Here is a 24,762-nt window from a genome sequence, read left to right on the forward strand (position 1 = left end):
CGATGTGTTCCTCTGATTAACAGCTGCTTTGCAACTATTTCCTTGTGCCACCGATGACCATATTTGTCAAGGAACTCCTGACAGAGTACTGATTTCTTACTAAAATGCAGTGTTTCCATTTGAAGAGGGTTCTCTCATTCTAGGCACTGCCCGGCTTTCCCAGTCACTTCTTGTAAAACCTCGAGTTGGCTTTGGTCTAAACGCTTGTTAACAGGATTCGGGGTATCTATCTACTTTAGAGTACGCGCATAGGAACCTTTCACAGGCAATTTAATCTTCTGAGCCGTGCACGTGTGGCGCTGCAGTGTTGGAATGGGGTTTCAAGCCCGCCTGTCAGTCATTTTCTCTTGCCCTCTAGTTGTGATCTCTTTGGGTGAAAAAGGACTTGGCTTTGGTTGTTAGTGTCATTAATTTTTGACTATTTTTAATATTTTTAAATGGCTAATGAATGCTCCCATTTTTAGGAGATAGATGTGCGTGTTGCACACAGGAGTGCAGAAGTTGGTGACATTCCAAGTAAGTGTCACTGGAGACAGTGCATCAGGTTTACGTGTCAGGTGCAGAGCGAGGAGGCTCTCTCCAATCCCAGGTTCATTGTTAGGCAAGCTCTGTTCTCCTGTCCCCCTTGTGCAGAAAATACCGCGTGCGTTCTGAAGATGATAGTGTGCAGATCTTTTGTAGGAGAGTGGAAAGCATCTAGGAAGCATCGCTTCAGTGAAGACTGTCAGGAACCTCGCTGCTTCTCACCAGGGATTACTTACCCTACACAACGCATTTAACAGCACATAGTTCATTGTAGATAGCCCCTGAGTATACTGTATTCCATTGATTTATACAGTTACAAATCCTGGTCTCTCACACACAAATCTCTCTCAATTGGCCAATCATCTTGGATCCAAAGGTGTTTTTCAATCTGAAGTCCCCTGTTTTTCCCTGGGCTGCTGGCTGTCACTCCAGTGGACCCACTGCCAAGGCAAGAACTTGCTCCTCCTCTTCGCACCTGGGTTTTATCTCTAGCTTTAAGTGATGAACAGAGTAAAATCATCAAACTTTCCTAAAATTGTAGAGTCGATGGTGACAGGATGGTTTCATTTCGCTTTTTGAGGGAGGGAGGGTGGGACACAGAGCATCGGGTCACAGGAATGGGGTGATGAGAAACTTTGCTTCTGTTTCCTTCTGAGTTTGTCATCTTTATGAGACCAGCTACTGGTAATTTTCCTTGCGCTCATTAAGAATGCTTGGGGTGCAAGAGAAGGGGAAAGGAGGGCCAGTTCCATGTCTCCTAGGGACTCAGAAGCAAGTGGTCTCCACGACGCCATCGGCGCTTTTCACCAGGATTCTTCCTGGCTTGCTGCACTCCTACACTGGGCGTAATAACGTTCCCGCCTCCGTTTTATATCTGTGATATTGAGGCGGAAGGTTTGGCCTGAATTTATGTAATTTCGTTGGGCACCAATATAATCCATGAATAGTCACATTCATCTCCTAATTAGAAAATCAGACGATAATACAGGACAGGCTGCAGGCACCCCGTCATTTCATCTGACAAAAGGGTGTTGTGTCTGTCCGACCTCCGCCAAGGGAAGAGCCCTTGAACTGCTCTGTGGAGTTAATGAAAAGTGTCCAACAACAGTCTAATGAAAGATGCAAACTGAGGATAGCGTCCGTTATCTAGGCCTGTTCAGACCTTTGCGTTATGGGGAAAGGTTTGAAGAAATCTTCTACCATCTATGTGTGAATCATAGGGCTTGTAAAATTCTGTGTCGGACGGGCTCTTTCCCACCTTATTGAAGTGCCGGGTCCTTACGAGGAGAGAGAAGAGTAGTAGCTGAAGAAATAGCTAAGTGAAAGGAGAGGCATTCTCATACGTCCAGCTTACATGGATGGAGCTGCTTATCTGGGTATCTTTCTTCTAAAGCCCATTATGTTGAAGCTGTTAGTTTGGATGCTTTATATTTTTGCATCTGGCGTAGTGATACTGGTGCTGTTAAATATGCGATTTGCCTGTCGCCTGCATTTTCCTACAGAGATCAAGAGGGACATAAACAAGCCCCAGATATACTTTATGTAGGTGTTTGGCAATATTATTTTATATGGCTAGAAATTAGTGAATGGGAACTTTAAAAGAAATTGTTCATATTTTTTGCAAGTTTGAAGTGTGCCGGGACTTTGTCAAATTCCCGTTAAAATAAATACGTCAATTTCACCTCCCTTCCAAATTCATTTATCTTGCTTTTTTAAAAGGTGTTTTCTACTTTACCTGATGTTTAAATTGGATTCGCCCGTTTATGCTGTTCTTTGCTATATCCCCCACGTTTTTCTTAAATGAATTACTAATGACAGAGCACTCCATCATTCCCTCTCTGCAGCCACTTTAAGGAAAGCATGGTGATCTAAACCTTTTAACCTATTAAAGATGATTTTCCCCAATTGAATCAGACCCACCACAGGTGTAATAACTAATCATTTAAACTACACCTGCTATTATGTATTTTTAAGCCATTATGCGTGTTGGATAGATGATAATTCATGTTTATTGCATTGTCCGATGGATCCGTTTTGCCTACACCAGGCTGATTAATGTATTTAAAGAAATAAGAGATGCAATTTTAAAAAAAAAAAATTGATGGAATGCGCCAAGCACTGCATTGAGTGCACCATTAAACCCATCAGAACTTTGCTCTCTGACCAGAAATGCATATACCAAGGACTGTATTAAAAAAAGCAAGGTGAAACCTGTGCGTTTTAGTGGTGGGATTCTGTTATCTTTCTCTGTCATGGAAAATTTTGGAAGGATGAAGGAAAAGTTTATGCTTCTACCGGTGAACGACAGGAGCTGTGCCATTGGTATCTCTGGCTTAAGACCTGCCTGCCCACAGTTCCTCTGACACCTGGGACCCGTCCCAGGGTGTGTAGAGCCTACCACATATACAAATGCTGTCCTTGTCTTGTATGTTGAAGGTGTATTTTTACTCCAGGTGAAGAGCATTTAACCCTAAGGCACCTGATCTGGGCAGATGGGCCTTGAGCCCGTGGGGCCTGGGATGGTGCAACTGTCCCCCTATTCCAAGGCCAGCCTCTCCTCCTCCTGTTTTTCTCTTTTGCCGCTTCCTCCCGGCTCTTAGCTGCTTTCCTTTCCCTCCTTTTGCCTTCTCCTCTGCTCATCCAGCACCCACTCCTCCTCTTTGTCTCCCTCCTTCACTCCATTCCGTTTCCCTTTTCTCTCTTCTTTCTTCCCCTGTCCCATCTCTTCATAAGAATGCAACCATTTTGTTGATGTTTGTCAGATTTTTCTCTATTTGGATGCAACCTGAGGGGCTCAGGAGTGAGCATGTAATTTTGGGGTTCTAGAATCCTGAGCATCGATTTCTCTTTTGTCTAGGACCAGTTGGTTATCACTGCAGTTCATGATGGTAGTTAAAGTGTTCACAGAGTTGGACAGATTCTAATAATTCTCAAGGAATGCTCCTGTGTCTTATCGCTGACAGGCCCAAATTTGGGAGTAGGGGATACCTGAGTTCGTCCTTGGGGGAGAGTGTCTGATGCAAGCCTCCCATGGAGGGATCACAGGGGAAATACATCAGGGGTTTGCCCTGATTTTTTTTTTTTTCCTTTCTGATTTATCCTCATATCTTTTGTTACCAAAGAGTTGTGTCTGGTTTCATGATGAAGTTCATATAAAATATGAAGAAGATATTTGTAGCTTGTATTCCATTTGTACTCACAGTACTTTCTGTTTGAATCTCTGTTCAATTGCTGCCTTAGTTTGAAAAATCTTAGAAAACTTCCTCACATTTGGCCCCTTAGAAATTTTTTCTTTCAACAACTTATGAGCAAACTTCAGGGTCTGTTGACTTTACCTGTACCTGGAAACTGAATGATTCTTTTGGTTCTGATGAGATCAATAATGCCAGTCATTTACAGTGGCCCCTCTCCTATGGGGGCAGGTTGGCATTTCCCACCCATCAGACGAGTGTCAGGGGTGGAGAGCAGACAGGCGGTGTGCAAGCACACGCTTCATGTGCACTGAGTAATGTGAAGGTTAATACCATCCATAGTTTTCCTTCCACCCCCTGCTTGGCTCATTTGTAGATGGGTAGATTTCTTTAAATAATATTATTTCCAGAGGTAGGTAGATAATCTTTTAGTCTGTCAGCTTTTAGCCGTGAAACCCTAAACTTTGTCCTTTGAAGGCTCTTTAGAATTCGGCTCCATTGCATAAAAGGGACAAGTGTGAGTGGCTGTGACTTATGTAAGTCTTCTCAGCCAGTGGATGCTCACTGCTTTGCCTGGCTCTGTAGAGGCAGCCTGGTGTCTTCCCTTCAGATGCTAGCAGTGTGGCTGGGGAGGCAGCCCGAACATTAGAAAACAGTAGACTTGTGTCTTCAGCTATATGGCACTCACCAGCTGCACCAAAGAGTTGAAGAGAATGAGGAGATCAGAGATGGCTTACTTATTCAGGGAAGACTTCGAGGAGTTAGAACAGCCTATAGCAGGCCTGGGCTGCTGCTCCATGTGCAGTGTTTACACTGGTAGAGACTGGAAGGGAAGGCCTTCTAGAAAAAAGGACGTAGCATGGACACAAATGGAGTGACATGGGTAAGTGTGGCCAGGGAGGGTTCCCTGCTGAGGAGTGTGAAGAATCAGCTCGAATAGGGAGAACAGGAAATGATTGTTACAGGTCTTAAAAGCTGGGCCAAGAGGATTAGATTTGATAGAATCAAATATAGGAAGCCAGTGACGGTAGGGGACCAACAGAGTCTTTTATTTAAGCAGATTTTACATGTGAGAAATAACTGGTTAGTTTGACCCCAGTATTGTGCTTTTTTCTATGGACCTGGGATAAACTTGTAGGATTCTTAATCTTGAAATGTAGACTGTTGACGTTTCCTCCTCTTCTTTGTTTTATCTCCCCTACCAGATTGCCACAGCAGTGAAGTTTCTACAGAATTCTCGGGTCCGCCAGAGCCCACTTGCAACCAGGAGAGCGTTCCTTAAGAAGAAAGGTACAGGTTCCCTATGGCCATGCATAGTGGCCTACAGAGAGGGGCTGGGACAGGGCGGACAGAAGCTGCTGTCTTGATGAATGATCTCCTATAACTGCCCCACTGGTGTGGGAGTTGGGGTGAGGGAGGCCCCCAGTGGGAATGCATGCTTCTTTTCTTACAGTAGAGCAGAGATGCTAGGATTCAGGTAATTGAGCGCTAGATGTAAGGCCAACGACTTGGCTCAGGGCAGCCTGGCATCGGCTGTGTTCAGCAGCAGAAGAGGCCCAGGGAGAAGACCGGGAAGGACTCCTGCCCTATGGTCTGTTCTGATCATGGCCGTGGCTGCAGAAAGACTGGCCTTAGATTATGAAGTCAGCTGCTTCAGTAAAGAATGAGGAAGAAAGAGATGAATGAAAGACGAGGGAAGTGAGATGACTAAACAAGGTCAGCTTAAGGTCAAGTCTGGGGTCAGTCTGATTTACAGATTGAAGTGGTAAATTACTAGTTTTATGGTATTTCTGTAAGCAGGGATTAAATGGATCTTGACAAATTCAATATTGTCTGAAGCAGACAGAATCTCTTGATTTTATTGAAATTTTTTTTTTGAAATATATACTAAAAAAGACCCCTATCAAACAAAGAAATTTGATTCTTTGTATTCTTTTCATTCTTTGTATGTCTAATTTTCTGGAAAGCTAGAAAGTTGTTTAAAGACCCTTAAACACTATGGGTGAGGGGAAGTGAGTTATCTCTGCTCTCCTTGGCCCCTCCCCCTGCCCCAAACAAGACTCTTTCTTTAAGGAACTGGAATGTTGGTCTCAAAATTCTGGGTTTTGAGCTTAAGTCATTAGTGGCTGAAATGGGAGAGGGCGTGACTTGGTGTTTCCTCGGTCTGCTCCATGGTATCCACTGAAGTGATGCTTCGGACCATGTAAAACTGGGTCCCAGGGCTGTGCTCGCTCGCAGGGTTAGGGCAGGATCAGCCCAAGTGTTTCATTCACAGGCAGCTGTTTAGAGGCAGCCTCAGGGCCGATCCCTGTCTGTGATTGAGTTGATGAGGGGCACTTCCTGGCAGCATCCCGGTCCCCCCACCCCCAACAGTAGGAGATTATTAAAATTTGGAGTGCACTGGCTGGCCCTACCACTCCACAGCCATCATGCTGTAAAAGAGTTTTTCCTTGAAATATCTGTACCTATGGGGAGTAATTAATCATAAAAGCTCAGGGGTTTCAGCTCTCTCATCAAAGCATTGAAGCTGAGGAAAGCTGAGCCTAAAAGCTGTGCTGATTACCCGGGGTAACCTGAGACAAAATCCATAGTTGCCAAGAGATCCTTCGCCCAGTATATTGTGCAATATTATAACTGCCTGATCTTCTCCTCCACTGACAATGACCAGTTATTCCTCATTTTCTCTCAAACGCAGCTGGGTTAGAATTTCATTTGCAGAAGGTATTTAGAGCAATTTAGAGACAAATGTCTCTGGTGTTTGCTCGGCACTTCCCCACTGCAGGCTTTGCTGAGCAGTTTGAGTATCAGGAGCTCCATCTAATCTGTTTAATTTTAATAAATCCCTGACTGGGAGAGGGAGAGAAAAAAGAGAGAGAGAGAAACTCTGGGCCAAATAATACTTCTTTTGACTTGGTCGGCTAATAATTACTGTAGAAAACTGTCCTGTACAACTGTCATTTGTTGCTCCTTTAAAAACCAACGACCATCATTTAATTAATTCAGCTCAGAGTGTTTGCCCTGTGCTGAGAACAGAACAGACAAAACCCCTGCCCTCTCAGAGCTTGAGTTCTACCAGGGGAAGGCAGGCAGCAAAAGAAGAGACCAAAGGTGGTTTATCAGATGGCAAGTTCCATGGAGAGGAGTGCCTGGGTGGTGGGCTGGAAGGAGCCGGTGCTGTGTGGGAATGGATTGTACTTCTCAGTGGGGTGATTAGCAGGTGTCCCTCGGGGAGGGTGACATGTGAGCGAAGACCTGGAGGAGATGAGTATTTGTTGTGGATGGAATTCCTTCCCGATCCTGAATGTGGTTTAGAGTTTTTAGAATGTTAGGCAGCAGGAAACCAGAGAGGCATCCTACCTTTCTTCTAAAGGGAGTTTACCCCGCACTTAAACCTGGAGTCGGTGGACTTAATCACCCACCTCCATTATCGTCTAAAACGCTGCTTCAGTCAGTAATTATCTATTTCCGAGTTGAATCCCAATAGAGTAAATTCTGGCAGGACCATTTCTGGGCAGAGAATTCCAACGTTTGATGGGCATCTGGGGAAGAAAAGCCCTCAGTGGATTTAAACTTCACTTTTCACGTTCCCCATTCTCAGGGTCAGGTGTACACAGATCACGTTCACAGAGCTTGGTACTGTCTCCGATGGGTTGAGGGAGGAGGGGATCTTACAAAGGAGTGAGGGTGTGCCCTGTCCCTAACAGTAGTTTAGAAGGAAAGGGAGTTGGCTCGCTGGTCTTTGGGGGCGGGGAGTGCGTCTGGAGGGGAGGGACCAAGGTCCTGGCGTCCTCCAGTCCTGTCTCCCACAGGACTCGCTGCAGTGGAGGGTTGGAGCATTGGGTTTGGGGAGCTCACAGCTACTGTAGTGTTGGCTTTTCTAGCAAATGTCACTTCAGGGAATTGCAGTGGAGCCCTGTCTTGAATTATAATCTTGACTTTCTCTTTTTTTAATAAACATCTCTTTCCCGAAAAGGCAAATCCAATTTTGTTTTTCTTTTAATATTATTTAATATTTAATATAGAAATCGAGGTCCCTGTAGTGCATGTCACTTCAATGGAAAATGAGGGTTACTTTAAAAGCATCAGCTGAGTTTGTTTTATTGTGAAGCTGCAGCCCTGAGTAGGGGCCTGGTCCCACCTCTGTAACTGACAGGTTAACCTGTGCCCTCTGATTTCAGGGCTGGGGAGGCTGGGGGAGCTGATGGTGTAGGGTTTGCAAGGGTCTTTTGTGGCTTTGTTTGTTTGTTTGTTTCTTTGAGATCTCTTTTGGATGCTTCAGAGTCTGAACATGGAGTCATTAATGAGAAACATGAAGTTATTAGAATCATTTATCATTTTCTTTGAAGCTTGTGCTGCCAGTTTGTGTAATTTACAACATTTCTTTCTTTTATCGGGAGTTTTTTTGGATGCAAGAGAAAAGCAGCTGTTCACCTTCAGAGTATTAGAATAAATGTTTTTGTTTTCCGTCCAACCACTTGATTCTGCAGATGACATCAATTGCGGCGTCAGCCACACATGAAGATAATTGGACTGTGTGTGAGGTTTAAGCCCTCATAGAAGGAACGGGTCTTTATATAGAAGCAGTTCTTGCCAGGCAGGCATCGTATCTGGGGCTTTAAGCAGGCTACAGTCCAGGAGGTTAGAGTAACTTAAAAACAGCAGTTGGATCAGTCCAGAAAGTTAGAGGCTTGGATGCTGTCGTCAATAAGCTTATGTTGATCGGACACCCTGTCCAACCACAAAATGTAGGAGGCAGTCTGCTTCCAAACACATTTGGCAGGCTGAGTATAAGGTGGGTAAGAGAGAGGAGCCTGTTCGTGGCGGGTAAAGGGGTCGATGAGATGGGGTGAGGTAGACTGCTCTGTTACTTTCTCTCATATATCTGTTGCAAGACAGACTTCTAGAAAAGAGATGAGTGTTGCCTGCTTTCCCGTGTGATTTTGCGTGGTGGGGCCTGGGTGGTGCTGACTGACCCTTTGGCTTACCGTTGTCCTTCTCAAGTGTATAAATCAAGGACTGTATTCTCCTTCATCTAATAAATAGAAGAGGGCTGGGGGGAGGGTGAAGGAGAACGAATCAAATAAAACACACTACCATGCTTCCTCATTCTAAAAGGTGAAACAAGATCTTATCTCTCTTCTGTTCCTGGAAGCGGAACCCCCAGAAGCAAAGCTGCCTCCTTGCTGGAAGTGAACTTGAGGAAGAAACCTGCTGTTCTCAACCTTGGTAGTGGGGTAGAGGTGAAGGGCTTCTCTCACTGGAATATTTTAAGGGGGAGTGAATTCTTACACAGATTTCAATTTAACTCTCTTTTATGACTTTTCTTTTTTATCATTTACGTCCATTTCATGAGGTAGTTTGCATGTCCTTGAATGGAATCTCGTTACCATGAAAGCTTTTTTAGCATTGATTTCATAACAGTCTTAATTTAATAGCTCCGTCATTACTGAGTAGCTCTGGGAGTGGGGCCCTGGCTTTCCAGGTCACTGACCTTTTAATTACAAACCTTGTTCTGATGGCCAGGTTATCGACTGGACAGCTCCTAGCTTGTGCCCCCAGGATGAAAACGAAAATAACTGTTTCCTCCCCCATCTCCAGGAAAAAAAATTGTAACCTCATGTGTTTCTAAAATTAATTTTCTCCTTCGGCTTTGCTTTATAATTAATTCTTTAATGTGTCTTAGTAAAGCCAGAGTATTTTTATAACACAGGTTTTTTCTAGAGCTTGGGTCCAGCGGATAGCATGGAGGGGGCAGGGATGAAGAGCTTGCCAGCTTCCACCCCATGCTTGATCAGGGCCTATCTCCTCGTCCTCAGAAACTCCTGCGGCTGAGCTGGAAAGAACAGTATCAGCTCTGTGAGGGGCCGTCCAGCCCTTCTGATTCTTTGCTAAACAGACAGGGATTGCAGCATCAAGATGTAGATGCCTTTCTGCATTTGCTTGAATAATTGAACCTTGCCTATCACAGACATTCCTGTTCTGAGAGAAGACTAGGGTTGGATGATTTTTCTTAGTGAGTCCTAGCTCTCTGCTAGTCGTGGGTGACTGGAGGACACAGGGACCTCTGCATGGGGTTCTGCTCAGTTAGGAGCTTAGAACTTGGGTCCATCTAGATTCTCTGACAATGAAGGGGGAGAGAAGAAAGGGAGGACAGTGGCCCGAAAGTAGGATGACCACGGGTTCTGGTTTGCCCAGGACTGTCCCAGCTTTAACACTGGAATCCCACATCCTAGCCTGCCCCTCAAGGCCTGGGCAAACAGGTCACCCTCGCTGAGCAAGCCTTACTCTGGAGTGAGGGCTACTGAGAGAGACGAAAAAGGGTGTTTTGGGGAAGCCAAGGGAAGAAGTCCATTAGCAGTCAGTCCCCGCGAGTCGGTTCAGCTTGCCCTCGAGCGGCATATTAACTGAAGCACTGCCTGCTCTCATTGCCCTGGCCCGGCCCTGCCCTGACCCGATAGGGGTCCAGTGCAGAGAGCCTCTGGGGGAGGCCTTGCTGCCCTGCGGGCTAGCGAGGTACTGCCAGACCCGGAGTAGGCCGGGCTGCGTGTGGCGGCCGCCTGTGTCCCGAGGATGATTGAGCATCGCCATCCATCTGTTGTGAGTGGAAGTCTTCCTTCCCTGCCAGTCCTGCATCTGCATGCCCATCACCCGCTGTTCAGGACTAGCTTATCCATCATCCTGACTGGTGTTCCCCCCATCCATTTTCCTGCTCCCCTTGTTATCCACACTTGTCTTGAACTCCGCAGATTTTTTCCAGCATTCAGGATGAGAGCTGCAGCAGCTCAGCTGGCTAATCACTGTGGCCTCCTCGTTCAGAGGGGTAGCCGGTAGCCCTTGCTCTCCTCGGACAGCTGAGTCAAGTGCATTTCTACCCCTTTCCCTGCGGTCAGGGGACAGCTGCACAGAGGAACATGAAGGGGAGGGGAGACAGCTCTTTTAGATTTAGTGAGTGGTTTTGAGATTTTTCTCTGAAAATGAAGAATGACTCCTTCTTTCTTGACTTGTGTGCCTGCAACAACACTGTGAGGAAAAACAGTGTGACACTGCCATGTACATACAGTACTGTTTTTATTTTTAAAGATAAAAAAAGTTTTAAAGCAAGATATGTACATGGTTTTAATAATTCAAACAATGAAGGATAGCTAGCGAAGAATAGGTCGTCCTGTCATCTCTTGCTCCTGCCCCCAAACTCATCCTCTTTCCTAGAGGATGCTGCTATTCAGTTTCAGTGTACAGTCAGTCCCCTGCATGTGAATGAGTTCTATTCTGAGGGCACTTTCCTAAGTCCAGTTTGTTCGTAAGTCCAACAAAGTTAGCCTAGGTGCCCACCTGACACAATCAGCTGTATTATATAATACTTTAATAGGTTTATAATACTTTTCACACAAATAATATGTACATAAAAAACAAGCACAAGAAAAATAAAGCAGGCATGTTTACTCTTTCCAGTGCAGCCCACTGAGAAGTACAGTCGTGCAGAGCCTCAGCCGGCACGCAGGGGCCGGCACACAGGCTCGAGTCTCTGAAAGCTCACAAAGGTTTGTATGCAGGGAACTTACTGTATTGTTCCAAAGATCTATCCGTACAAAAGCACATGAATATTTCGTGACATAAACACCTTTTAAATACAGTGGTAGAGTGTTTCACACTTTACCTTATGCTTGCCGTTGTATCGTGGCTTGCATTCCACTTTAACACACACAGGTTTGCCTCATTCTTGTCAGTGGCTGCATAGTACTCCATTGTATTCCTCTATCCTCATTTTTTTGAGTCAGTCCCAAATTAGGGGACATTTAGGCTGATTCCTGCAGAAGGAAATGGCAACCCACTCCAGTGTTCTTGCCTGGAGAATCCCAGGGACGGGGGAGCCTGGTAGGCTGCAGTCCACGGGGTTGTGAAGAGTCGGACACGACTGAGCGACTTCACTTTCACTTTTCACTTTCATGCATTAGAGAAGGAAATGGCAACCCACTCCAGTGTTCTTGCCTGGAGAATCCCAGGGACGGCGGAGCCTGATGGCTGCTGTCTCGGGGGTCGCACAGAGTCGGACACGACTGAAGCAACTTAGCAGCAGCAGCAGGCTGATTCCTGTCTCTTGTTTCCAAACAATGCATCAGGGAATATTCATGCCTGTATATTGTTGGACACTGTGCTAAACATTTTCTGTATGGTACCTAGGCTATGGTATATTTTTCTTAAGATTTCAGGAGATCATGTCACCTCACCCCCAAAGAAAAGAGAACTGTTTTTTAATGTAAACATGACCATTTGTCGCCAGGTCGCTTCAGTGTCCGACTCCGTGTGACCCCATAGACAGCAGCCCACCCGGCTCCGCCATCCCTGGGATTCTCCAGGCAAGAAGACTGGAGTGGGTTGCCATTTCCTTCTCCAATGCCTGAAGGTGAAAAGTGAAAGTGAAGTCCCTCAGTCATGTCCAACTCTTCATGACCCCATGGACTGCAGCCTACCAGGCTCCTCTGTCCATGGGATTTTCCAGGCAAGAATACTGGAGTGGGATGCCATTGCCTTCTCTGAAACATGACCATAGATAGAAATAAGAGAAAAAAGACAAAGTATTACGAATACTGGGCACAGATTTGTATTCTTAGGGGTCATTCTAGTCACTGGTTACATGAAAAATACTTTTCTTTCTAAAAGAATCTTTTTTTTAATCTCATTTTTTGAGGGGATGTGGGCTCATAAATTGAATTTTTGATTCAAAATAAACATTCAAATAAATGGAAAGCTTCAGAAACTTGAAAGTGAGTATCTGTTTTCAAATGAAGTACAGTCCGTCAGTATTTCCCAGGGATTGATTCCAGAACCTCCCCCAAAGGATATAATATTTGCTTATATCCTACATATCCTCCCATTTAAATCATCTCTCATTTTACTTATAATACCCAGTACAATGTAAATGATATGTAAATAGTTGCCTGTGTTCAGCAAATTCAAGTTTGGCACTTTGGAACTTTCTGGAGTTTTTTCCTTGAATACTTTTGATCCATGGTTGGTTGAACATGTGGACGTGGAAACTGTGGATATGGGGGGCTGCCTGTCATCCCTCAGTATCCAAGCAGGGATTGGTTCCAGAGCCCAGTCAACAACAGGGACCGACAACATCCATGAAGGCTCAAGTCCCATAGTCTTCCCTCTGTATCGGGGTTCAGCATCCATGGATCCAGCCCACCTCGGGTCATGTAGTACTGTAGTATTTATTGAGAAAAATACACATGTCAGTAGACTTGCACACTTCAGACCTGTGTTGTTCAAGTGTCCACTGTATGGCTTAGGTTTTTTTTGTTGTTATTGTGGGATGTGGTGTGGGTCCTGGGCTGTAGCTTAGGTGATCAGCCTGTATTCAGGGCCTGGTGTGTGCAGAGTATTATTACATTAGGGCTTCATGAAAGAAAAATGAAATACCTGTTTTATGGACAAGAGGCTCATTAGGAGGTGGGAATGGCTGCCGAGTGCTTATCAACTGTACCAACGTCTATCTGTGAAACATAGCAGTACTGCAGAAGTGAGCAGACTCTGGCGAGGGAGCCATGGTGTAGAAGGCTTGGTAGGGCTGTAAGCACCTCAAGGAGAGTGACTGCATCTTCTCCTGACATTCTCAGCAGTTACATAGCAGCCTCGGTCACAGGCTAGTGAACAATAGGTTAAGTGATTGGGTGATAGTTAGAAGACATTTACCTGGGAAAGTTTCAAAAGGAGGTCTGTTCTTCATAAGTCCTCAGTTTATTTATGTGTTCAGCCCTGTATACATGGAAAATGGCTTCAGAATCACTACCTAAATGTCTTACCAATACTCTAGTGTTTATATAAAGAGTATTTATATGCAGTTCTTTTTGTCTTTAAGTCTTATAGAATCCAGCGAAAGCATTCTTTTCAAAGTTACTTAGGTCAGCAGAACGAAGTTTTGACCTAGGCGCTGAGGGAGGCAGTGGGTGTCGATGGTCAGAGCAGGGGAAGGGCATTGTTGGTGAGGGAGGCTCACATGGAGAGCTGTGTGCGGTTAGCTGGATTGGCCCATTGGGTCCTCAAAACGAAGAGAAACGAGGTTAGTGAGGTGGACAGTGAGTCAGGAGCCAGTGTTAGGGCTCAGTGTGATAAATTTAACAGTTGAGAGCACTTTTGAACCAGTTGAAATACTCCATGAGACTGTACTTGAGGACATTACTCTAGGCTATGTGTGTAAACTGAATTGGCCTGTCGTAAGACCAGCTATGAAGAAGGTCCTGCCAAGTCCTTTGTTAGGTGCAGAGAATCTGGACTTGGAAGGAATAGCAGTAGAAATGGAAATAGAAATGACATATTTATGTGCAGAACTTTGTGGTTTACAAAGCACATAGATGGATTCTTTTCTTCACTATAATCTTACGTGTGGTTATAAGCAGGTTAATAGATATTTGTTGAATGAATGAATTCATTTAATCTCCCATTTTACAGGTGAGGAAACTGAGGCTCAGAAAGGTTAAGTAGTGCAGATTAATGGCAGAAATAGAATTGGAAAGGAAGGACAGCTACAGACAATATAGAAAAAGCCAGGCTCAGGAGTAGATGAGATGTGGGAGGTGAAGGAGACAGGACCAAAGTTGACCCTCAGGGTTGCTGTATTATGTTAAGCAGCTTTACTGAGATATAACTGACATACAGCAAACAATGCACATACTTAATTTGTACAACTATAAGATTTGACCTATGTTTGTGTACCTGTGAAACCATTGCTGCAATCAGATAATGAACACATTGGGACTGCCCTGGCAGTCCAGTGGCTAAGACTGTGCTCACAATGCAGGGGGCCCAGGTTGAATCCCTGGTTAACGAACTAGATCCCACATGCTGCAACTACAAGGAACCCACGTGCTGCAGCAAAGATCAAAGATCCTGTGTGCCGCAGCTAAGACCCCATGCAGCCAAAAAAACATAACACACCGGTCACCCCCCAGATATTTCCTTGTCCTCCTTTGTAATTCCTTCCTCCCTGCCCCAGCACATGCTGATTTCCCAGTAAGCTTTCTTTCAGTGCATTTTCTGGAATTTTTAAAAAACTAATTAATTTTTGGCTGCACTGCACTGGGTCTTCATTGTGTGAGGGCTTTCTCTAGTTGTGACAGGCGGGGCTACCCTTCATTGCGATGTGAGGGCCTTTCATTGCAGTGGCTTCTCTTGTTGCAGAGCACGGGCTCTAGGCACCCTGGCTCAGTAGTTGTGGCACATGGGCTTAGTTGCTCCGCAGCATGTGGAATCTTCCTGGACCAGGGATTGAACTCATGTCCCCCTGCACTGACAGGAGAATTCTTATCCACTGTACCACCAGGGAAATCTGCATTTTCTAGAATTTTACATAAATGGAATCATGTAGTATGTATCCTGTTTTGGGCCTGGCTGTTTTTACTCAGCATGATAGAGATTCACCCATATTGTTACATGTATGAGTGATTCATTCCTTTTTCTTGCTGAATAGTATTCCCTTGCTTTGGTTATACCACAGTTTGTCTATCCATTCACCTGTTGATGGACACTGGAATTGTTTCCAGTTTTTAGCTGTTAAAAATTAAAGCTGCTCTTTAACATTTCTGTATAAATCTTTGTAGAGACGTGTAATTCCTTTTCTCCCAGGCAGAACTGAGGGATAGACTGTATGTATCATAATCATATGATAGTTACATGTTTAACTCTCTAGGAAACTTCCAAACTGTTTTCAAAAGTGGTTCTACCATCTTCTGTTGTCACCAGTGGTGGGTGAGTGTATTAGAGTTTTGAGCCTGGAGAGAAGGAACCTGCAGGTGTTTTATTTGTAGCTTGTCTCCAGTAGCAATACCTCATGACTTTGGAAGCATTCTTTTGGAGTGACTAAGGAATCGGTCAGGTTTGAGGTACTTCAGCTGGGGAGGCAGTCGGGCCTAGACTGCTTGGGTTCCAATCCCAGCTTCACCACTTTCTGACTGTGTAGCCCGGGTAAAATTCTTAACCTCACTCTGCTGTGGTTTCCATATCTGTAAAATGGGGTTAATGATAGCGTTTACTGCAAAAGGTTCTTGTAGGACTCAGATGAAAATAGTGTGAGAAGTGCTTAGCAGAGCGCCTGGCACTAAAATCATGGCTTAATTAACGATGACAGCGATCAGCAGTACACGTCCTCTTAGAAGGTATATTCTTAATAGGCTATAATCATTTTGCTGTAATGTTATGTTAAAAACATAGCATTTTATGAATAAATAAAGGGCTATACTGGCATGCGGGAGACTGCAGTGCGGGAGACCTGGGTTTGATCCCTGGGTTGGGAAGATCCCCTGGAGAAGGGAAAGGTTACCGACTCCAGTATTCTGGCCTAGAGAATTCCATATAGTCCATGGGGTTGCTAAGAGTCAGACACGACTGAGCGACTTTCACTTTCTGTGTTGAAAAGATAAACTTGTTGGTATCAGGAAAAGTCAGCCAACAGGAACCTCTTGGAATTCTGGTCAGAGTGATTTAATGTAAGAAGTTGGACATTTCCTCATTTGTTGAAAGGGCCAAAGGAGTGGACACAAAGCCAGGCCTCCAGAAATGACTTCCAGGACATTGAAGGACTAACTTTCTCGGGAGGCTGCTCCCTCTGCTCAGCCAGGAAAGTAAGGGCTCAGGAGGCTACCAGTGGGACTTTTGAGTCATACCCTTTTAGGGACATCCCTGCTGTTCCAGTGGTTAAGAATCCACCTTCCACTGCAGGGGAGTTTGATCCCTGGTTAGGGAACTAAGATCCCACATGCTGCTGGGACACTAAACCTGCAAGCTGAAACTGGAGAAGCCTGAGCACTGCAACGAAAGATCCCACATGCTGAAACTAAGACTCGACATAGCCAAATAGATAATTTTTCTCTTTTTTTAAAAAGGAGCATATCCTTTTAGTTGTGTTCCAGAGATCAGGACGTCACTGCTGCTGCCACCACAGGGTGTCTCAACATCCATAAAGATAGTGAGTGGCAGGACATTGGAATATGAACTTAGCTTCTACCTCTGACAGAATTGCCTCTTGACCCCCACAGATGAAACTGGAGGCTAGAGATTGGACTGTAGTTAGGAAACCGTGGTGTTTCCAGTGTTCCCTTGATGATCTGCTGATGTTTGCAGCACTCAGAAGTAGCGGACACAGGTCTTTGGCCCGATTTCCACTTTCTGAATCACCTATGAGTGCTCCTAACCCCCAGCCAGAGCTCTAGCTGCCGAGTGTTGCTGTGGGTGTGCCAGCCTCTCTGACACCAGAAGCCCCACTGGAAAGAAGGGCTGGATGCTGAGTGCTATTGGAGGAGTCCATAGAAGAAAGGAGATTCACAAATGCAACAATGTAGTTGCCCCCAGACAGGGTACAAACACATTGATGTCCCAAGCCCTTCTCTTCATTGTTGTTCAGTGTCTCAGTTGTGTCCGACTCCTTGTGACCATATCTTTTTGCCTTTTCATACTGTTCATGGGGTTCCAAGGCAAGAATGCTGACGTGGTTTGCCATTCCCTTCTCAGTAAGAAAGTGGTTTGCCTCTTTCTTACCGAAGGTTTAACTTGGTATTTTTTAAGTCGTTTCTGTAACAGCCTATAAAATGAGGGAAGCATTCATTTTTGTTTCAAACCATGCTAATGAAAAAGAATCAGCAAAAGAGAGTTTGCCTTTCCAGTCTGGAAGCAGGTGGCAGTGGTTTATTTGTAAATATAAAGTATTTCATTCAACACAGAGCAGACTGTGTGCATGTGTGAGGGCAGGATACATTTTTAGGTAACTGTTTTAGAGAAGAGCTGGGCCTTTAGTTGTTAAGAAAAACAGTAGTGATGCATCTCCGGTTTGTCTCAGAGATAAATGCTGATGTGTTCTGTATCACATCGCTAGCTTTTCTGAGGTGATTTTAAAGGAGGTTTGTCTACTAAGGGTAGGCGAGGGAGTTTTCACCAGAGGTGTTGTGTGATCTGTGGGTCTGTTGGAAAATGTTGGAAGTGGAGACTTCTGAAATTTAACATAAGGTTGAACTTAAGGCTGTCTACTGAAAAATATTTTATGTTGATTGGACTATAATTAGAAAGATTCTTAATTAACTTTGGATGGGTATTCATTCATTAACTAATCCATTGTTATATTAACATTTTTGAGTCTCTGCCTTCTAAAAATAAATTTATCTGCTGCTACTCTGTGTTTGTGTGTGTGTGTATTACAGTGTCTTGTTTGTGGAACATAAGTTAGCGTGCTTTTAAATGTACTTTTCATTGTAGGTTTGCTAAGTTGGTCAGTCAGCAGCTTTATGTTTTCTCCGTCTTTGGAACAGAGGTAGCTCACTAAACGTCCTCTGTGAACAGAATGATGGGGTGTACTCTCTCTTTATACATGTGTGCACGTGCCCACACTCACACACATATGCCAGCTGATATTTAACTTGTGCTAAGAACTGAGTGACTATACTGATTTTTCCCTTCCACTTTAAACAGACCTATGTTTGGTTTCTAAAACATTCTGATAGGAGTTGTTGTTCTCAGATCTCACCCCTTTCATCAGACAGAAGACGACTTGGGAATGCACTAGTCTCTTACTGTTAATTATTCTTTTTAGTTTTACAGCCCTTTAAAGTAATCATTCTGTAATTAGATTGTTGAGTAGATTGTCTTTAGTGATAGGGTGGTCTTTAAATTTTGTGTAGATTTTCAGTTTGTTACATGATTGCAAAAGCTTTCATTCATAAAGTTGAATTTTACCTTATCGTGGCATTTCAGGGGAAAAAAATCATGCCCCTCTGTGATAAATTAAATATCACAACCACAGAAATGTCATCTTTTCAATGAACCCTACAGTGCATAGGAATGGGGCTCTCTTCCACTCTGTTTTTGGCTTCAAGCTGGATCTATACTCTTAACCAACAAGAAAAATATTTTACCACCAACAGTGGTGAACCTGTGAAGCTGGAGAACAAAGCCATACTCTCTCCTGCTTTCTGAGTCACAAACAGAATTGTCAATTAAATTATTCTAATTGCAAAATTTGGGGTCTTGGCCGAAAGAACACAGGTTGAGTTTGAAGAAGAGGCAGTTTAAAAAATCAGTTTAACTTTACAAACGGAGCTAATTTGTACAGAATGTAATTGGAAGAGAATAAATACGGAGCTTCATGATGACCTCTCTTTTGAGTCCATTTCTGGTATTTACTTACTTTTTTTTTTTTTCAATCAGAAGGCTCTCCTTTATGCAGTCCTACAAAGAGGAGACTAAGTACCAAAATAGAAATAACAGAAAATTATTCTCTGGAAGCCCTTAATACCTGACTTTGAAAGATTTTCATCACTCATTTGCTCATCCATCCAAGTATTTATTGAATGCATGTTTCTCTTACTGTGCTTGTCCTGGGGACTGAATGTATACTGGTAATTAAAACAGCAATCTGGGGTAGAGACGGACTTCTCCAGAAGTCTGAAATGTGCAAAGACTGTTAGAAGTAAGCACGGTGCTGTGATTAAAAGAGTTTTGATGGGGCAGGGGAAGGCTTGCTTTGGGAGGATCACTGAAACCAGAATGGGAAGAACGAGAGCAGAAGGACAGCCAGCTCAGAGACCCCGAGGTAGGAGAGGAGATTAATTTGACTTGATCTGGAAACCTGTGGTTGGACTGTAGCTGTGAGTGAGAAGAGTGAGCTCTTTCCAGCTTCCATCTGGAGATGCTGTTGGGAAAAAAAAAAAAAAGGTTCTTTTGGAGTTCCATATCCCCTAATCTGGAATCTTTCAAATCACCAGTCACCAAGCTCAGCACTGCTCACCATGCATTCCTAGTCTCATGTCTGCTGAGCGCCATGCTAAGTGCAGTTGGGGCACAAGTGGTCCATGCCCTCAGAGAACTTGGTGATGAGACTGTGGCAACTGCTGAGAAACACAGGGACTGTGATTTATGAGCAAGCCTGAGATGACAGATACAGACTATGCGATCACCCCCAGCCTATGTGTTCTACTTCATAATTTAAGAGCATTCTCACATGCATTTGCTCATTTCATCTTCACGGTAACCTGGGTTATTTCCTCCAAAAAATGTGCATGTGAGCAGGGAGACTAACAGGAGTCCACCACCTTTGAGAAACGTGCCTCTGTCCTCACTGAATCATTGAGTTTCAGTGCATCGTCCACCCATGTGGACCAGGGAGCTCTCCCCAAAGAATTGTATTATTAGAAATGAGATTATTTATTTTACCCATGCCATTTCATATACATTTCTATTATCAGGAATAGAAGATGAATTTAATTTTCATCCTCTTTAGTTCTGGAGATTGTCTTGCTGTCTTCCACGAGGGTGTAACCCAGAGAGTGTGGTAGTGTTCAAGAAGAGGAAGGCTCAGTCCTGGGGAGGACGGCTCTGCTAGTGAGTGCCGTTGACTTTGTTGTTCTGTACCGAGGCTTTTATCAGGACACGAAAGGGTAAACAGGGCTGTCTCTGCACCGGCGGAGAGGTCGAATGGTTACATTGCACAATCTTCCAGAGCATCTTGCTGCAAATACATGGGTTATATTAAAAATTGCAATCATATCATTTTTTATAGTAAATTGCTGACCTTATGCAGTAGAATCAGCTTTATTGAATTTCGCCAAAAATGCGTTTATAATTCTGCCATACACACATGATATTCATGTCCTTGCTGCCCATGTGGAAATGTCCCTTTTTACGATGTTAAACAAATTAAATCGACTTTCTCCTGAGCTGCCTGCCTCACCTTTAAGATCTACTCTGAGGAGTCGAACCTTTGTGGAGCAGCATGTGCCTCCCTCAGCTCGAATGTCAGCGTGCAGAATGCTGGAGTCTGGCACCATAGGAAGCCTTGCCCTGGTGGCACAGGTTTGGCCTTGAGATTATTACCAGGTGGTACTGGGACAGTTAATGTATATCTTGTAGGCTGAGCGCTCACATGGCCTTATCGTAATTATTCTGTTTTGAGGGAATGGTAGGTATTTGTTTAAAAGGATCTCATGGTGAACCAGGAGTACACAGGTACAGTTAGTTCTCAGCTGTTTACTTGTAAATATTTATCATGAATGTTTAAACCAGTTTTCCTTTAATTCTCTGTAGCTGTACTCCCTCTCCAGCCAGTATGGGACTGGGGATGCGAAACAATTTCATTGTTAGTCTAACAGAAGCACAATCAGGAAGTTATAATGATCTTTAAATGAAACGTAAAGAGTTTTTAATCTGCTTTTTAGAATTGTTTCTTCGAGTTTTATCTCTCCTTTTCATATATCTATCATCTATATATCTCCATAGGTGTTTGTGTAAATTGTTGGTTCCCAGACAGTGTTGCATACAAAGGCAATATGATACAGTGGAAAAATCATCCATCCACTGACCATTTATTAAATGTACATTTTCTTTGTGTCCCAACATTTGTGCTAAGCACTGAAATTACAAAAATGAGGTTTAACATTAGTGTGATTCCACAGTATGTGAACAAGTGGAGGATGGATGATAAAATATTACAGTTGCTATAATAGGTATAGGTATAGAGGCCCAGAAGAGGGAGTGATTGGTTCCATGGTGGGTGAGGAGGACTAGTGGGGATGGGTTCAAAAATGAGGAGGTTACCCTTACAGGAGTCTTTCTAGAGGATTAGTTGTCTTTAGGGTTTGGGGAGTGGTGGTGACTTTAATCCATGCCAGGATGGGATGGGAACACAGTCTCCAAAGGAAGAAATGATTCAGAGAATCAGGAAGCAGGCTGGTAAGTTGGGGAGGCAGCAAGGGTCAGAACTTCTGTGCGTGAACACAAGGGTTTGGATTTTAGTGTGTAGATGGTGGGGAAGCCATTGAAGACTTTTATGTGGCATAGCAATGGATTCCATTTGTGTTTCCGAAGCTCCCTCTTCAGGTTGGGTGGGCACTTAGGAGCTCACTGCAAGAGTTCAGGGGAGAAGGGCAGTCACGAGAATAGAGAAGGTGATGGGTTAGGGAGAGTGAGGAAGTAGAATTGGCAGGATTCAAGGAGTGAAGGAGAGGGAGGAATCTGTGCTCACTGTCCAGAGTTTTTGGCCTGGGAACTGGCCTGGCGGAGAGCGGATGAAGGAGTGAGAAGAGTTCCGAACTCAGAGTTGGAGATAGTGGGATGGAAAGAGGAAGGGAAGCCGACAGACCCCTGTGATGTGGCCAGGGGTTTTGTGGTTGGAGACCCCAGTCAGGCTGTGTCACTGCCCTTGTCAGGCTGTGCAGTGTTAGTCCCCTGGCTTTCGAAGTTGCTTCCACTGGGTGACTAATAGCCTCAACTTTCTCCACATAGACATTGTGAAGTGGTGTTGCTGAAATCTGAGACTGTATAAAGAAAAAGAAGTTGGCATTTGTGAAGCAGGTGTTGTTTTATCCTGTCCGTGTTCCTGGTAAAACCTGCCTCTCCTGCCAAGAAGCGGGTCCCACTGAATCGGACCATGGTCGTTGTGGGCTGCTGCTCCCACCTGTCACTGAAAACTCATTCTCCAGAAAGCTCCTCTCTCCCCCGGCACCTGCTCCTTAACTGTTCCTCTCTGAGTTTGTCCGTTTCAGTCATGTTTGTGTGTATTCCCACTGATCTCTTTGTGACAGGTGGCTTTGCTTAATGTGGCCTCAGGGCCTCCCTGTACACTATAAGACACGGCGGTTACAATGACCTGACCCTGCAGGTACCTTGGTTCTCTGGTAGCAGATGACCTTCTTGGTACCTTAACTCCTGCAAATCGATGAGTCAGAGGGGTGAAAGATGTGGGGCTAAGGCAGAGAGCCTAGCGGTCAGAGGTTCCAAAAAGAGTAAGGGTGAAAAAGACCCGGTTAGCACATGATCACCGGTTAGCCCGGTTGTCTTCCTGGGAGATATGCTAGTTTCCGGTCACTTGTAAGAGGGCTGGATAAGAGTGTTTCCCTTCCTCTGGCCCCTCCCCTGGTACTGGCCCCTCTCCCCCGAAGGACTCTCGACCACTGTGGCTGGAGGTGTCTGCCTTCCCAAGCACTGCAGCCTAAGGCGCCATGCAGCTCCATCCAGTCCCGTGTGTGGGGCTGTGAAGTCGACTCATGTTGGCCTGAATTCTGATCTGCAGTTTGGAAGAGCGTATAGTTGTAAACTTCTCAGTATATCTAAAAGCAGATTTCTTTTCTGTAGGCATCTTGTTCCATGGAAAACAGCCTCCTTGCTTAATCTAAATGTGTGCTCAATCACTTCTGACTCTTATGACCTCGTGGACTGTAGCCCACCAGGCTCCTCTGTCCATGGGATTCTCCAGGCAAGAGGACTGGAGTGGGTAGCCATTCCCTTCTCCAGGGGATCTTCCCAGCACAGGGCTTGATCTGAGGCTGCCTTGAAGCATATCCGGACATCTCTGGATCTCACCCCTCCTGCCTCCCACTAAAACCACCTGCAGGACTGACCCTCCCTCCCCTAATAACTTACACCAGCCACACCTCATCTCTCACTGATCATTTCTGTCTGAGACCCTCACTGTATTAGTTCACTTTGCTGGCTTTCACCTCTTCCTTCTGCCTTTTCTTTTTGTCATTAGAAACTAAATAAATGTTAAAAAAAATTTGAACCTTTGGTATTGTTATCCATTCACCTCTGAGAAACTTTAAAACATGGACCTAAAGAGTCTTTCTCCTTCCTTCTTCCCTGTGTACATAGTGGGGAGAAGGATGCGGAAAATTATGGATGAAAACATGTTAAAAATGATTTTCAGGGTAAAACAAGAGAGGGGAAAAAAATCAACCTTTAAGGAAACCCAAAAAAAGCACCTCTCATTATGGTAATTAAATGGCAGCATTTAACCTATCAGAATGCTGCATGTGTGAGACAAGCCAGGGAGCTGTGTGTTTGAAATTAGAGCTCTAATCCTCAGGGAAGAGAATAGTTAAATAATTTGTTTTCGATGTGTGAGAGCAGAGCTGAGAGGGTGTTAAGTGTGTGTGCGCACAAGTGTTTGTGTGTGTGCGCGTGCGCATGCACGTGCACACTGAGGCCCATGCTGGTGCGAGGCTAGGGCCGTGTTTACCAGGAATGCCCTGGAGGTCGATATTTATCAGCACCTGTGTGCTGTCAAGAAGCACACAAGCTGCTGTTGCCCGTTCATGAGGTTTTCAGAAGAGCTGGGGCCTCACCTGTGGCCGGGCGTTGCATCAGAACCGTAGAACTTGCTTCACTCTGGCCCTCTGGGACTCAGCAGAATAGATCTGAGAGACGGGATGAGACAGATGGAGAAAGAGAGAGACAGGAATTAGGGGAAGGAAGAAAGTGTAATTTTGAAGAATGCGCACAGCACAGACTGTAGGACAAAGCATTCCAGCTCCTCTGTCTTGTGCTCACAAACGGTGGATGTTCCACAGAATGCTGGGCACAAGCAATGGCCAGGGGCAGCCTTCTCCAGACAGGATTCCCCTGCCAGTGTTCACTGCCATTGGTGGGGTCCTTTCTGTGCCAGGAGGCAGTGTTAGGATTCAGAATGACAGAGGGGGCAGTGTGTCCTGTCTGCCCCACCCCCCCAGAGTGGCATAACCTCTGTCTTTCTGTGCCCCTGGCAGAGTTTGGGGCATTATGCATGCCCTGCCCCTCTGCAGACTGTTCCGTCTCTCCCTAGATACTCCCATAGCTCGGCGGCTGCGATCGGAATTCCACAGGACAGGCTGACACGCGGCAGACGGGGGTCTGCCCATCTGTCCCCGCACCCTTCATTAGACTGTGCCCGTTGGTGACTAGGGTTGGGGGGTGGTTGCTGAGGCTCATGTGGTCTTTTTAGGCCCCCAGTCTCTGAGGTCCCTATGAGAGCAGGCAGGGTTTCTATTATACTAATAAGGAGCCCCAGGGACACTGGTTACACTGTGATAATCGTCCCCTTGGAGGCCCAGAGGCATCGGTGTGCGCTGACCTCACCACGGGGGAGCGCTGATGAAACCCTGACTCTGCCTCACTGCCCAGTGGGTGGGGGAGGTTGCCAGTGTGTCTCCTGCCTTGTTATTACCAGGCTTACTTGTCTTTGGGGCATTTCATCAAATGTTCTTTAGTTTTGCTTAAGAACTTTGGTGAGCCTGATGGAAAATTTTCTGTA

At 45.0% G+C, this 24,762-nt stretch overlaps 1 protein-coding gene across 2 annotated transcripts in view; it reads left to right on the forward strand.

The window, feature by feature from the left end:
* The window catches only part of PEX14 (peroxisomal biogenesis factor 14), a 142,969-nt gene that overhangs the window by 44,897 nt on the left and 73,310 nt on the right, over positions 1-24,762 (forward strand). For both annotated transcript variants that reach the window (XM_055419541.2, XM_055419542.2), the window contains exon 3: positions 4,922-5,006. In XM_055419541.2, the coding sequence (XP_055275516.1) occupies positions 4,922-5,006 (85 nt within the window). The remainder of the gene's footprint in view (positions 1-4,921; positions 5,007-24,762) is intronic.

The sequence above is a fragment of the Moschus berezovskii genome, chromosome 17 (assembly GCF_049115385.1).
Source record: "Moschus berezovskii isolate FMDL1 chromosome 17, NW_MosBer_1.0, whole genome shotgun sequence".
Classification (NCBI taxonomy): domain Eukaryota; kingdom Metazoa; phylum Chordata; class Mammalia; order Artiodactyla; family Moschidae; genus Moschus; species Moschus berezovskii.